The sequence below is a fragment of the Takifugu rubripes genome, chromosome 13 (genome assembly GCF_901000725.2).
Source record: "Takifugu rubripes chromosome 13, fTakRub1.2, whole genome shotgun sequence".
Lineage (NCBI taxonomy): Eukaryota > Metazoa > Chordata > Actinopteri > Tetraodontiformes > Tetraodontidae > Takifugu > Takifugu rubripes.
This window is the reverse complement of record NC_042297.1, coordinates 416,981-431,291: the sequence shown is the minus strand read 5'-3', so window position 1 is coordinate 431,291 and position 14,311 is coordinate 416,981. Positions and strand designations below refer to the sequence as shown.

The 14,311-nt window shown below is 48.4% G+C and overlaps 1 protein-coding gene across 2 annotated transcripts in view; it reads right to left on the bottom strand.

Annotated features, from left to right (window-relative positions):
* Positions 1-13,723, bottom strand: part of LOC115252112 (collagen and calcium-binding EGF domain-containing protein 1-like) — a 28,335-nt gene extending 14,612 nt beyond the window's left edge. Inside the window, exons 1-2 of one of the 2 annotated variants that reach the window (XM_029846498.1) lie at positions 13,398-13,723; positions 12,610-12,690 (exon numbers count right to left, since the gene is read on the bottom strand). In XM_029846498.1, the coding sequence (XP_029702358.1) occupies positions 12,610-12,690; positions 13,398-13,501 (185 nt within the window). In that variant the 5' untranslated portion in view covers positions 13,502-13,723. The remainder of the gene's footprint in view (positions 1-12,609; positions 12,691-13,397) is intronic. The other variant, XM_029846499.1, reaches the window with a different exon arrangement.
* Between the last annotated feature and the right edge of the window lie 588 nt (positions 13,724-14,311).

Sequence of the window (14,311 nt, the reverse complement as noted above, 5' to 3'; positions counted from 1 at the left end):
TTCTGTGCTGTGGTGAGCTCTAAAGCCTGACTGAAACATCTCAAACAGGCTGTTTCTCTGCAGGTGCTCCAGTAACTGAGTCACCACCACCTTCTCTAGAACTTTAGAGATAAAAGGAAGGTTGGATATCGGCCTGTAATTTGCTAAGACATCAGGATCCAGTGATGGTTTTTTTTTTAAGCAACGGCTTAATCACTGCCACCTTGTAGGACCGGGGTACATAACCTGACACTAAAGAACTATTGATCTGGTCCAGGATAGAACTGCCTATCAATGGTAGAACATCCTTCAACAGGTGTGTTGGGATGGGATCTAAAGGACACGTGGTGGACTGGGATTTCTGAATTAGCGATGACGCCTCAGAGAAAGACCAACAAGGACTACAGAAGGTGGCTTGGACTCTATCCAAGTTTCACATCAGTCAGGCTGCATCAGATCTGGACACCTACAGCGACCCCTGTCATCCCTTATAGATAAGGGTCTACTAGGGGAAAAATCCCAATACCTATTCAACCTGTTAAACCATTTTTCTTGATGCCGGGTTGCTTCCTTACTCTGCCTAACGGCCCGCAATTTCTTTGGCCAAAATTCTTTTACTTCTTCTGCAGCAAGTGATTGAAACACCCTTCAACACTCTAAAATGTTCAGCTCTTCCATCACTCCACATGTTCACACAGAAACCCCAACAGTCCCGGCTAATTTATCTGTTTCTTCTAACTCTTGTCTCTTCCTCTTTGGATCTATGGTTGCGTCCTGTTTGGGCCTCTTGCCAGATCCCCACTGTTAATAAAGGTTCGTTTTCTCCCGCTTATCCGGATCTGGGTCGCGGGGGCAGCAGCTTCAGGAGGGATGCCCAGACAGCCCTCTCCCCGGCCACTTCCATCAGCTCTTCCGGGGGGAAGAGCTGTTAATAAAGTGCTATTCTAAATTTATCATATCTGTTAAAATAAAGCTGAAATAAATAACATAACATAAATCGGAGCACCTGCCTGTCCAGGTACAGGCTGGCAGGTGAGGTCTTGGGGTTTGACAGGAAGTGAAAGAAAGAAGGCTGTGCAAAGGTTAGGGGAAGCAGCAGAGAGAACCTCCTCATGGAGCAGGAAGGAACCACAAGGTGGTGGTAGTAGCAGTAGCAGTATTTGTGATGGGAGCCCCGGGAAGTTGTTCAGTGCCGCAGTTGTAGGGTCGACGAGGGGGTAGAGAAACCGCGCGCTGCCTGCTGAACACCTCGTCATGGCCATGGTATTTGACAGGTACTGTGGAGAGATCTGGGACCTCAGGTAATGGCTCTGAGCTGCTCGAAGCGGAGGAGAGAGCTGAGTTTGAATGACAGGTAACACTCCAGCTACTGAGCCTCCCGGCCAACCAATCAAAGTGGGGGTTGTGGCGGGCTAGCCATGGGGCGCCCAGGACTCCCAGGGAGGAAGTTGACTGAAAAAATTGCATAGTCCTCCCGTTGATTACGTGAGGTGATGAGGGTCAGGGGTGCTGTACGGTGGGTTACCTTAGCCAGGACCTTAGTATATAAACCCAGGATGAACTTTGGCTTGGATAGGTCCTCAATGGCCATGTCCACGTTGATGAAACTGTCCTCAGCACCAGAGTCAATTAAGAACAAGAGAGATGAAGTCGTGAAGCCAGAGGAGTGGACCAGGGAATGTGAGGTGAGAGGACATAGAACAGGAAGCGGCTCTGCTCGCCAGCACTCCTGCATATGCTGCTAGCTTAGTCTTTTGGCTGGAACATGCACCCAGCAATGACATGGCTTGGTTGCCCACAATCCAAGCGGAGCCTCTCAGACAACCTCCTCTGTCTCTCAGGGCCCGGCCAAGCTGCATGGGCTCCTCTACTGCAGCTGACAGACATGGGGTCGGCATCGGTGCAACGATTAAAGGTTCAAGTGGACTAACTGTGGGACAACTTGAGACTGCTGGAGAAGGCACGTTGTGAGAGAAATGCGGTATCATCTCGAGCCGCTAATTCGTCCTTCAGCTCCTCCCTCAGCCCCTTACAGCAGACTTCCCGAGTGCGGCGTCGTTCCAACCACTGCGTGGGCAGCTTGTGGAACTGGATGGAATAATCTGCAACCAATGCACCCCCCTGCATTAAGGAGAGGAGCTTCGCTGCCGCCTCTCCACCCTGGAGCAGGTGATAAAGCATACTTCTAAGCTCATCCTTAAAAGGGTCAAAATGCACAGAAACCAGTGGCTGATTCTCAATTATAGCAGTGGCACAGCCCTCCCTGATCAGAAATGACAATACATGCAATCTCAGCCCAGTCAGTAGGTTGATTTAATGGCTGAAGATCAAAAACCAAGGAGCATTGCAACAAGCAGTTCCAGACAGTTAAAAGGAGCTTTATTGATAACTTGTGGACAACAGAACTAAAGTAATCACGGAACTCCGTGGAAGGCAGATGACGCCACACAGCCACAGGAGGATGTAGGTCCAAATAACCACATAGGCAAAACTCTTAGTTGGGGACAAAAGGTTGTCGGGTTTACCAGGGTGGAGGTGAAGAAGGAATGTCCAAGGCAGTCAGGGTCAAACCAGAAAATCCGAATGCAGATAACGCTGGAGAGTCGGGCATGAAGCAATAGCAACAGGCTGAAAGTGAGCAACAGGTGAAGATGGTAAAACAAATCCGGTGGGTGTGGAGGAAGGGTGTGGTAGAGCGAGTGGAGTTCTCCACCTCAGCATGAGAGCAGGCCGTGGCAGCTCAGGAAATGGGACGCGTGGCTCACGTGGAGCGCCGGAAAAAGGAGGTGCTGAGTGCAAAGGAGCGGACGCTCTGGAGGACGCTGAAGCGGCGGGAGACTGTGCTGGGAGGGGGCTGGATGCTCCTGTCCAAGGAGACTCCCAACACCAGACTCTGGACTCTGGAGGGAGCTCCATCCGTCAGACAGAAGCTTGTCGAGCTGCCCATAAGGGCACCCTGCCGAACAGCGGCATCGTCGGCCAGGTCCAAAATGATCTGATCAGAATATTACACACGCTTCAGACTGGACCCCCAAGCAGACAATGGACAGCTGACGGTGGTTAAACGAGGCAGATCAGCGTGCACCGCCTGGAGACAAGATGAGGGGGGTGAGGTGCACATCGTTCCTCCCAATGAGGGGCGCGTGGAGACCTCGAGGGGATGTGAGAACACGGAGAAAGTTACTGGAAGGTCCAGTTCACCAGAAGACACGATAGAACCACGTTCAGCACTGAGCAGATTAACGCTCAGACGCTGGTGGACTGGAGGCAGCGGCTCTTGAGGACCGTCCAATGCAAACAGGCGTGATGTCACCAGCAAAAGGTCCATGAAGGAATCCACCAATAGAGGCAGAAAGACAGGAAAACGCAAACAAAACACACAAATGCTCGCCTATCGGCTCCAGATCTGAAAAGTCCCAGGGTTTTGACAGACGATTCCGGAAGGTTCGTCGATCAGCTTTGCTTTCAAGTGCTTTATCCAGATGTTTTTGTAGATGAGGCGCTCGGTGTCACATCAGTTATTGAGACTGTCGTTCTGACCGGACCTCAAAGTGTCTCCATTTGGACCGGAGAGTGGGACAACAACTGCTCGTAGTAGTAGTGTCACAGACAGAAGGAAAGCGTGATGAAAGCTGACCTTTCCAGAACATTTATATTACATTGCTTTACTTAAGTGCATGAAAAGCCTTTATTTGAGAGCAATATTCAAACATTTTATGTTCTAAATGTACTGCTTTGCTCTGTACACATCCCTTGGAAAGAGCTCAAGTCAGTTGTGGTACATAGGGATGACATCACTATTCATATTTTATAGCCATCCTTGATGGGTCATGTGTGCATCTACAAGGTGAATAAAACATAATCATTTCATCCTCTCTGATCCCTTTAAACACCTGCCTGACCCTTCACCCCTCGGTCCATCTCTCCTGACCCAGCAGCTTCCAGCCCATCAGGGGTCCCAGACAAGCCCACGGTCCCCAGAGGCCACTGCAGCTAACCCTGCACTAAGTCAGCACTGCAGATGTAAAGTAAACCCCGAACAGGTCCAGAGGCCAACCTGCACCTGGAACCTTTCACACATGCGATGGTGTTCTTTAGGAAAGGGGTTTCTTTCCAGGGGGTTGTGCTCTGACTCCACTGCTATGGGTTCCCTTCTAGCTATACTATGATTTATTGGTGCATGTGTGTGTAGTAGTTCTCCATTCTTAAAGACAGGATATTCATTACAGAATCCCAAAGAAAAAACTCGACCTCCCAGAGCCGAAACCATAGACAGTGCAGGGGTCCTGGGAGCAGGACTGCACATGTTTCTGGAGGTGAAGGACATTCTGGACTATTGATGTCTGTTGAAATAACACTGATCTAAATCAGAATGTGAAGACAAGGATCATGACTAGGAAACGAGAGATGATGATGAGAATGCTTAAAATATGTCAGTGAAGGTTGTCAGCTTTGGGTTTCTCTCTGCAGAGAAACACAGGAAGCGGAGCTCAGTAGAGGTCAGGGGCCTCCCGACATGGTCTGCCCAGAAACAGGCCTATTTCTGTGGCTGCTATATATCTGTGCTGCCTCTTGATGTGACAGAGGCCCAGGACCATGTTCAGGGCCTGCACGTCTACTGGGATCATGATGGTTGGTTTTCTGTCTGTTAAGTTTAAGGGTTTGTATTTAAAGGGCAGCCAAAGTTTTTGCTTTTATTTCTCCAATGCCCTGTATTTATCAATTCCATAAATTCTTCTCTGCAAATGAAAGTTCAACGTTGACCTCAGCTTCCCCCTGACTGTTGAGCACTGGGACGTTCACTTCATATAGTGCACAACTGTATACGTCCCTTATAAAACTCTTGCAAGTTTACATATGTGAAGGTGTTATGAGGGTAATCCTGAGCACCCCCCCCCCCCCCCCCCCCCCCCCCCCCCCCCCCTGTTAGTGTCCTGGCAGCTCACTTCCTGGAGCATCAAGGGAAACATCCGAGCTCCAGAAGGTCTTCCACAGCAGAAGTGCCCCTACCCTCTGTCCTAACCCCTACCCTCAGTCCCAACCCTAACCCTCTGTCCCAACCCATCTATCGAGAGAAAAAACATGTCATTTGATTAAATAACTTGTTAAAGGTTGTGTGCACATTGTTCACATTTCTGTGATTCCCTAACGATGATGAGGAGTAACTCATATGTATGCACGAATATATGGGAGGCAGATTTCTCCAACCCCTCCTCCGGAGCTTCTCACCTGCTGCTCGTCAGCTCATCAGGAGCAGCAGCTTGTTGCTTAAACTCTGAATGGTAATTGGATATGGCTCCTGTGCTCGTTCTTCTTGAGAGACGCTAGTTGTTTGGACTTCTGTGGCTTCTGCCTTAACAGGTTTCTCTTTAGCAGCTAGTCTCTCTTTAGCGGCTAGTCTCTCCTTAGCGGCTAGTCTCTCTGTGAGGAATCTTGGAGTATCTATTGGCCAAGCTCTGTCCTTTAACTCTCACATTTAAACAGTGTCTTTTCACTTTAGAAACATTACTGAGAGACCATCCATCCATCCATCCATCCATTCTCTACCGCTTATCCGGGGTCGGGTCGCGGGGGCAGCAGCCTAAGGAGAGAAGCCCAGACTTCCCTCTCCCCAGCTACCTCCTCCAGCTCATCCGGAGGGATCCCCAGGCGTTCCCAGGCCAGTCGAGAGACATAGTCTCTCCAACGTGTCCTGGGTCTCCCCGGGGGTCTCCTACTGGAGGGACATGCCCTGAACACCTCACCAGGGAGGCGTCCAGGGGGCCTCAACAATGGAGGCACGGAACACGGTCCACTCGGACTCAATGTCCCCCGCCTCCCCCGGGACATGGTCAAAGCTCTCCCGGAGGCGTGAGTTGAAGCTCCTTCTGACAGGGGACTCTGCCAGGCGTTCCCAGCAGACCCTCACAACACGTTTGGGCCTGCCAGGTCTGTCCGGCATCCTTCCCCACCATCGGGGCCAACTCACCACCAGATGGTGATCAGTTGACAGCTCCGCCCCCCTCTTCACCCGAGTGTCCAGAACATGCGGCCGCAAATCCGATGACACAACCACAAAGTCGATCATCGATCTGCGGCCTAAGGCGTCCTGGTGCCAAGTGCACATGTGGACGCCTTTATGTCTGAACAAGGTGTTCGTTATGGACAATCTGAGACGAGCACAGAAGTCCAATAACAAAACACCACTCGGGTTCAGATCAGGGGGGCCGTTCTTCCCAATCACACCTCTCCAGGTCACACTGTCATTGCCAACGTGAGCATTGAAGTCACCCAGGAGGACGAGGGAGCCCCCAGAAGGGGCACTCTCCAGCACTCCCTCTAAGGACTCCAAAAAGGGTGGATACGCTGAACTGCTGTTTGGACCATAGGCACAAACAACAGTCAGGATCCATCCCCCCACCCGAAGGCGAAGGGAGGCTACCCTCTCATCCACCGGGGTAAACTCCAATACACAGGCACTGAGCTGGGGAGCAACCAGAATTGCCACCCCTGCTCGTCGCCTCTCGCCATCGGCAACTCCAGAGTGGTAGAGAGTCCAACCCCTCTCAAGAAGACTGGTTCCAGAGCCCTTGCCGTGCGTCGAGGTGAGGCCGACTATGTCTAGTCGGAACTTCTCAACCTCGCGCACCAACTCAGGCTCCTTTCCCACCAGAGAGGTGACATTCCATGTCCCTAGAGCCAGTTTATGCAGCCGGGGATCAGACCGCCAAGGTCCCTGCCTCCGGCTGCTACCCAAAACACAATGCACCCGACCCCCTTGGCCCCTCCTGCAGGTGGTGAGCCCACGGGAAGGGGGCCCCATGTTGCCTCTTCGGGCTGCGCCCGGCCGGACTCCATGGGCAGAGGTCCAGCCACCAGGCGCTCGCCAACGTGCCCCACCCCCAGGCCTGGCTCCAGGAGGGGGCCCCGGTGACCCGCATCCGGGCAAGGGAAACTTGGTACCAATGTTGTTATTCATCATCAGGGGGTCTGGGCTACGCGTCGTCTGATCCCTCACCTAGGACCTGTTTGCCATGGGTGGCCCTACCAGGGGCATATAGCCCCAGACAACGGAGCTCCTGGGATCATTGGGACACGCAAACCCCTCCACCACGATAAGGTGGCAGCCCAGGGAGGAGATTACTGAGAGACATTATATGAAACAAAGGCTAATAAATAAAATGTGAGCCAAAGCTAACAGCTAATCTGAAGACAATTATTAGTTTAAACATATTTACAATGACACATTTTCCAGATTGTCTGACAGAAACAAGTTTTCTTGAACAACTCAAGGAGACCAGATGTCATCACACACAGTGAAGCTGCAGGAAACATGGGAATATTTACCGGACCCAACAGATGTACTGTTATGGATTTCTACATGATGGGAAAACCCATGAGGCTCTTTAATAATATGTGTGTGTGTGTGTGTGTGAACTTAAATCACAAGTCTGAATGGACTGAATATATGCAGTTGCAACTTGTGGGGTAAAATGGCCAAATTCAGCATCCTAGCAACAATAGATTATTGAAATGTGTATTTTGTCTGGTTCAGTGTTTACATCTGAGAGAAGCCTCACGACCAAGTTACAACTAAATGAGACGAGAGCATAAAGAGAAACTTATTTTCATGGTCACAGTTTTTGACAGATCAAAAGCATTTCCCTTTGCTATAATACTTTAAACCTCTCTTCTATCCTTATCTAACCTCTTTTCTTATCTTTTGTCCTTAGTACTCCAGTGATTTATTTTATTGATGACATTAAAGCGTTAACCTTGAGCAGATTTGGTGAAAAGATTGCTGCTGTGTGCACAGTCAGGCTTAATCAGAAAAATATGGACGGTTATGACTGCTGTTTTTGGGAAGTTTGACTCTGGTGTGCAGCTTGATGAAGACAATTATTCCTCCATTAAACACAGGAAGTCCAACCGAGAAGCCTCGTAAAAGTTTCTCTGCATGCACACAAAGGAAAAGTGCCTTTCACCGAAGGAATAAAGTAATAGATTAAAGGCTTTAGCGTCAGTTCCATGTGAGACAAAATGAACATGTTATAGTTCCCAAAGGTGGAGGTTTATTGATTAGACAGAGAACACCAAGGGGTTCTACCATCGAAAGTGATCGTTTGAACAGGATTTCCCACTGAAACTCTGCAGCAGATCATGAATGCTTTAGCTTCAAAGCAGGAGTCAGTTACCCGTCAGTTACCCGCTACTGACAGCCAAACGGTTAAATGTTTAGTTTCAGCCTAAAGCAGGAACCAGTGCTGAATCCACTGAGACAAAGTGCCTCATTTTGACCTCAAGCTAGTAAATGTCCCATCAGACATCTGCATCCGAAGGATGCTAAACGATACTCCCCGCGCTCCACTATTGCCTGCAAGTCAAAGTGTCATTTATAGGCATGAGCACACGCGCACGTGTTCCCGGTTGTGTTCGAAAATAAACTCCAATCCTCGACTTCTACCTACTGGGTCTCTTCACTGGCTTCGTCACCTCTTTGCAGTGTTAATTGTCCCAGTTTTTTGAAGAGTGACAATGTAAAAACAACAAGTGTCTTTAGCAGCAGTGGTTGTTACGCCTGCAAACACTGGCTCGGTATTTCACAGGTTGTTTTCAGTAGCTTTTTCTCGCTCCAGTCAGGTAGCAATAATTGCTGTTTCCACCTGCTGTTGTGCAAATGAAGACACCTGGCCTCTCCTTTCTAGCTTATTCTTTGTTGTTTTAGCATCTTACTGGAGCCCGAACCCTAACCCTGTCCAGGAAGGATTATTGTTTCCATCCAGTGTTGAAAGCATTAAGGGGGGTACCAGGAGACAGGCCAGTAGGTCAGAAGAGGTGGTCAGGTTGTAGAAGGACAACCCAGAGATCAAATAAGAATTCAAATGAATTAGTATCTATCCATGTATTGGCTGATACAATTATAGTTGTCTGAAGGCACTCTACAGAAATCCAGAGTGTGACCCTCAATAAGCAACAGTGGTAAGGAAAACTCAACAGGAAGAAACCTCGAGTAGGACCAGACATGTATGGGAGGAGCCTTCAGCTGATGGACAGCTGGCTAAAGAAAGAGGGGAGACAGAGATATAACAGGGTGAAAGCTCCTGACCGTCGGTGAGGGCAGGAACAAAGATCGACTGGTAAATGGAGAGCTCCGCCTTTTGGCTCAGCTCTCTCTTCACCACTACGGACCGTCGTCAGCAAAACACTCAGCTATTAGCTTAAATTTATACACACTTTCTCATTGATAAAACACGGACAGAACAGATTTACTGGTGATCAAAGCAAAAGTTTGCTGGTGCTAAACTGGTAAAACAAATGGTAGAAGTTTAGTTTGATTGCTTTATTTCTTTTATCAAGGTTGGCATCAGTTCTGCTAATCTTAGTAGCCTTTTATGTTTGGCGCCCATTTAATAATCATTAGAGTTGAGTAATCCCCCCCCACATCAAAACACTGAGCATGTAGAAACAGTGTTTGTTTGATTGACCTGACCTGGACCCCAGCTCCAATCTGGTTTGTGTTGCTCAAGTGCAAAGGCAGGGGCCAGAAGGGCAGCGGTAGAGGGGAGATGGAGTCCAGGCCACCAGCCAGAGCTCATTAACGGTCACCTTGGATGTTTGTGGGTGAAACCCAGGAAGAGTGGCTGGTTCAGAAAATAGTCTGGGATGGTTTTCCTCCTTCAAGATGATTCCACAGGCAGAAGAATTAGATCCTGCTGGGCTTTGACTGTTTCTGGAGTTGAACTAAAATGGAACCATGTCGCCCATTTGGTGCAGAAACAGCCTCCTGGGACAGGACTCTGTAGTTTCTGATTCCATAAAAAAGACTGAAAACGTTGTTTCTGTGCTGCTGATGACCAGTTAACTACTCAAGAGTAAAGGTAACCAGAGAACTCCTGGTGTGTAGTGGATGTGGTGTAATGAGTGATCTGATCACCACAGAATGGAAAAGGCAGCAGCAAACGAGGAGAACGGTGGTCTGATGTTCGCCTGGCTTTGGAGCATGAAGAAGACTGACTACATAGTTACATTTAACTGGCTTTACCAAATTAAAACATTTAAAACAAGTCAACAATAATGGCCGAGCTAAAACTAGATCAGGAGAATATCGTGTATGATACTTTCTCACTTATGGATTATGGAATTCCACCACTTCTACCGAACAAAGGGAAGTTTAAACATCCAGTTGAGGGTTGAGAATATCATCTTAGAATAAAGAGATCCTCCCGACTGTTGAGATGTGACCTTGGGCAGTGAGAACGCCACCTCTTCAACTCCTCCACACAGCTTCTGCTTCCAAGCAGTTCAGGAATGAACCACAATGGAAACATGCTGGAGAAACTGATGAATATCATTTAGATGATCTTTACAAATATTTCTAAATGCAGCAGTTATGTGATCTTTTTGTATAAAGAAGAGTCCAAACTTTTGCTTAAGGACTTTAAAAAAAGGATCCACACTATGTAGCACATGGTGCTGGTTAAAAGATGGATCACAAACCTCAAGCACACTCTAATGAGCCAAGACAGGAAGTGGCTGTGGAATAATGGCCGCCTGAAATAAACCTCACATCATTCAAACTTTGATCTGTTGAATGACCACTGAAGAGCTCTGATGGTCAATAAAGCCTCAGAGGTGACCCACTGCTGCTCCACCACTCAACTCTGACATGTTCCTGGAGGCCATGAGAAGGAACACTGATTGCAAGCAGGGTTTTCTTTGTAATCCTTTTTTGAATGACTTGGTTGGAAAGCTCTGAGCCCGTTATTTGGTGTCGAGCAATGACAGAAGATCCTTATTGAACAGCTGATTCCACTCAAAGACAAGTGAGGAAATGTTCTGAGCAGCCTTCACCGGAGCAACGATGGACCAGAGAATGTGCAGACGTCAGCCTTTAGCAGGGTCAGGCTGTCCATGTCATGGTTCTGGCAGGACTCATGTGAGGTTGTTGAAACACCGGCAGGAGTTGGAGTTAGGGTTGGGTTAGGGTTAGGGTAGGGTAGGTTAGGGTTAGGGTAGGGTTAGAGTTAGGGTAGGGTTAGAGTTGGGGTTAGGGTTAGGGTAGGGTTAGAGTTAGGGTAGGGTTAGAGTTGGGGTTAGGGTAGGGTAGGTTAGGGTTAGAGTTAGGGTTAGAGTTAGAGTTAGAGTTAGGGTTAGAGTTAGGGTTGGGTTAGAGTAAGGGTAGGTTAGAGTTAGGGTTAGAGTTAGGGTTAGGGTTGGGTTAGAGTTAGGTACGAGAAGAAAAGGTTTTCTGTCATGACTGACTCACTTCATTGAGAGCAGAAGGAGAAAGACGAGCTCAAGACCAACCAAAGGCTGGGTTCCAGTCAGGAAATTAGCAGTGATTCATTTGAGACGATTTAACACCAAATGACCAGTAAACACACAACTGGCCCGTAACCATAGCAACGCCTCAGGGAGCGATGGAACACAGCAGCATATAAAAGTATGGAAACAATCAAAACAAGCCAGAGACCTCATCATCATTACTTTAATCTCATCTGTGTTTTTTCAGCAGAGCTGGATTTAGTGTGAAATATTCAACCAAGTGACAGCCAATAAAACCACGGTGGACTTCTCAGCGGGGTTTATTCTCCAGCTTAGGGTTAGGGTTCTCCAGCTAACCCTAACCCAGCTAACCCTAACGGCAGAGCTGAACTTTAACCCCAACACTCAGCAAAGAGAGCACAGAGTAGATTTGGCCTGTGACCCACAATCACTCCTCACCAGCAAATATCCACCCTTTCAAATCTGCTTTAGACTAGAGGAGCGCCTCGGGACTAGAGGAGCGCCTCGGGACTAGAGGAGCGCCTCGGGACTAGAGAAGCGCCTCGGGACTAGAGGAGCGCCTCGGGACTAGAGGAGCGCCTCAAGACTCAGACGTCAGGACTAGAGGAGCGCCTCGGGACGTCAGGACTAGAGGAGCGCCTCGGGACTAGAGGAGCACCTCAAGACTAGAGGAGCACCTCAAGACTAGAGGAGCGCCTCGGGACTAGAGGAGCACCTCAAGACTAGAGGAGCACCTCAAGACTCAGACGTCAGGACTAGAGGAGCCTGCCTTTGATGATGAACAGATCACAGTCTGGGGTCTCTGCAGACCCAGAACCTTCATTAAAGGATCCTCTTACCTTCACCAAGCAAATCCACATCTGACTTCACAAAAATCTGATCTGCATGTCAAAATGAGGGATTTGCATCTGTTTCCTCCCTTTGTGTGATGTCACCTGAGCTGCTGCCCTGTGATCATATAATGTATAATATCTATAATAAGGAATTCATCTGTTTCCTGCCACCATTGTTTCATTCAACATCAAAGGATAACTTTGTCAGCAGGCCAACGCCACGCAGGCCAACGCCACGAGGACGAGTTCCTGTTCTGCTTTCATGTCCTACAGCCCGTCGGGACCAGCACAGTTCAAATCTGGATCCATAAAATGGAGTTTTTAGAAGACAAACTATGGCTGATTCAGCTCGGAATCATCTCATTGTTGGGGGTATGGCCTCCAAAAGTGCTGCTGTGGGAGAGACCTGACAGGATGTTTTTGGTGCTTGCAGAGCTGCAGCTTCTGCAAACATAGAACGTTTCCGTCCTCCCCACATGCATCAGCAGCCTGTCAGAGGGTCCAAACAGTCACTCATGTGCCAGAGGCTCACCTCAAACATGTGCTGTTCCTCCCTCCAGCGCTCACACAGGGATACTCCACAGTCAGGACCTTATTCTCTGGACACTCTGAGCTGGGAAAACACACGCAACCAGTTATCAGCAGCTATGTGGTCAAAGAACCAGCGATCGAGAGCTTTAGAATGGTTCATGTCCTCAGTGTCATTAGCTGATCCATGATCAGAGCCTTTGCAGGCTTCAGAACAAGAAGCAGCTAAATGCTGGACGCACACGTTCACCAATGTGGTGTCAAGGAGGTTAGCTAGAGCTAGCGCTGAGTGCTAACCACTTCACCAGTAAATGTGTCATTTGACAGCAGATAGTAACCCTAGCATGTGGTGGGAAGCAGAACTACAGCCCGGACAGTGTGCCCATCACACACACACACACACACACACACACACACACACACACACACACACACACACTATGGAGAGAGCACGTGACTTTTTATATGGCTGATATGAGTTCAAACGTCCCCGTGGGGGCTTCCCCGTCTCCACGTGCTCACATCTTCACCCCTCACCCCTTTTTAATTGAAGCCGGCGGGGGCCGCGCTCCTATGAGCCTCACACAGCCAAGAGTTCTAACGCAGTTAGAACCCGAGGACAACTACGGGAAATCATCGCTGAGTGTCACGATAAGCCAAGTAAACTCTAAAATAACTTCCTGCAGAAGTTTGTATTCGCTCTTAAACATAGAATCTGACAACATTGTAATTTAGAAAATGCAAACTATCTCTTCATTATTAGAAGAATCATTCAATAGAGTCGAGGCTTACTTTGAGATGCCCGTCGGCCTGGTCGAGCTGACACCAGGTAGCCAGAGGAAAACTGCCCAGATGGTTCCAAATGGTAACAGACGGACTCCAGAAAGGTGGCCCATGTCCAGACTGCGCTCCGGAACAGACGACAGCCGAGTCCGCTCGGTCTCACGTCTGCACAACTCAGGGGCTTCTCGACCTTCAGACCATTACAGCACCAGTACTGAAGAATGAACGAAGGAATCCAAGTTCTTGGGGAATTATCCGACACCTATGACGCGCGCGCACCGAGGCTGGAGTTGCGTTTGACGCTCGGACGCAGCACAGACGCAGCACGGACCCTCGGAGAGCCAGAGAGGAGTTTCCAGCCCAGCGTGCTCCCACTAATCCCTGTGGATTTACATTCCAGCCTTAAAGAAGATAAAGGAAGGCGGTGCATTATCCTAAAAATCCATTTGAAATCTTAGTCCATCCTAGAAATACTGAAATGATTCCCAGATGGACATAAAGACATTGGGCCAGATTCACGAAGCGTTCTTACGAACAAATTTGTTCTTAAGTCCCATTTACGAACAGTTGACGAAGATTGTGGCATTCACCAATTTCTTCTTATCCTGGATTTATTCGTAGGTAAGAACAAATCCTACGAACACTCAGGAGTACTCTTGCGCACATTTCAGTGCCGACATGTTGGCATGGTTGTGTTTTCTTCTCTTGTGGAGTTCAATAAAATTCAATATTACAATGATAATTATGTCATATTTATTTATTTCCTATTTTTGGTGATTCACGGAGAATTTTAAAATAACGTAAATGTGCCAATGACTTAACATTAATCAACCAAATTGGAAACCATGCCAAAACTGTCTTTTTATTTGATTTATCTTGATTTATTTTATTAGGGGATCGAGGATATGCCCTGGTTGTTGACA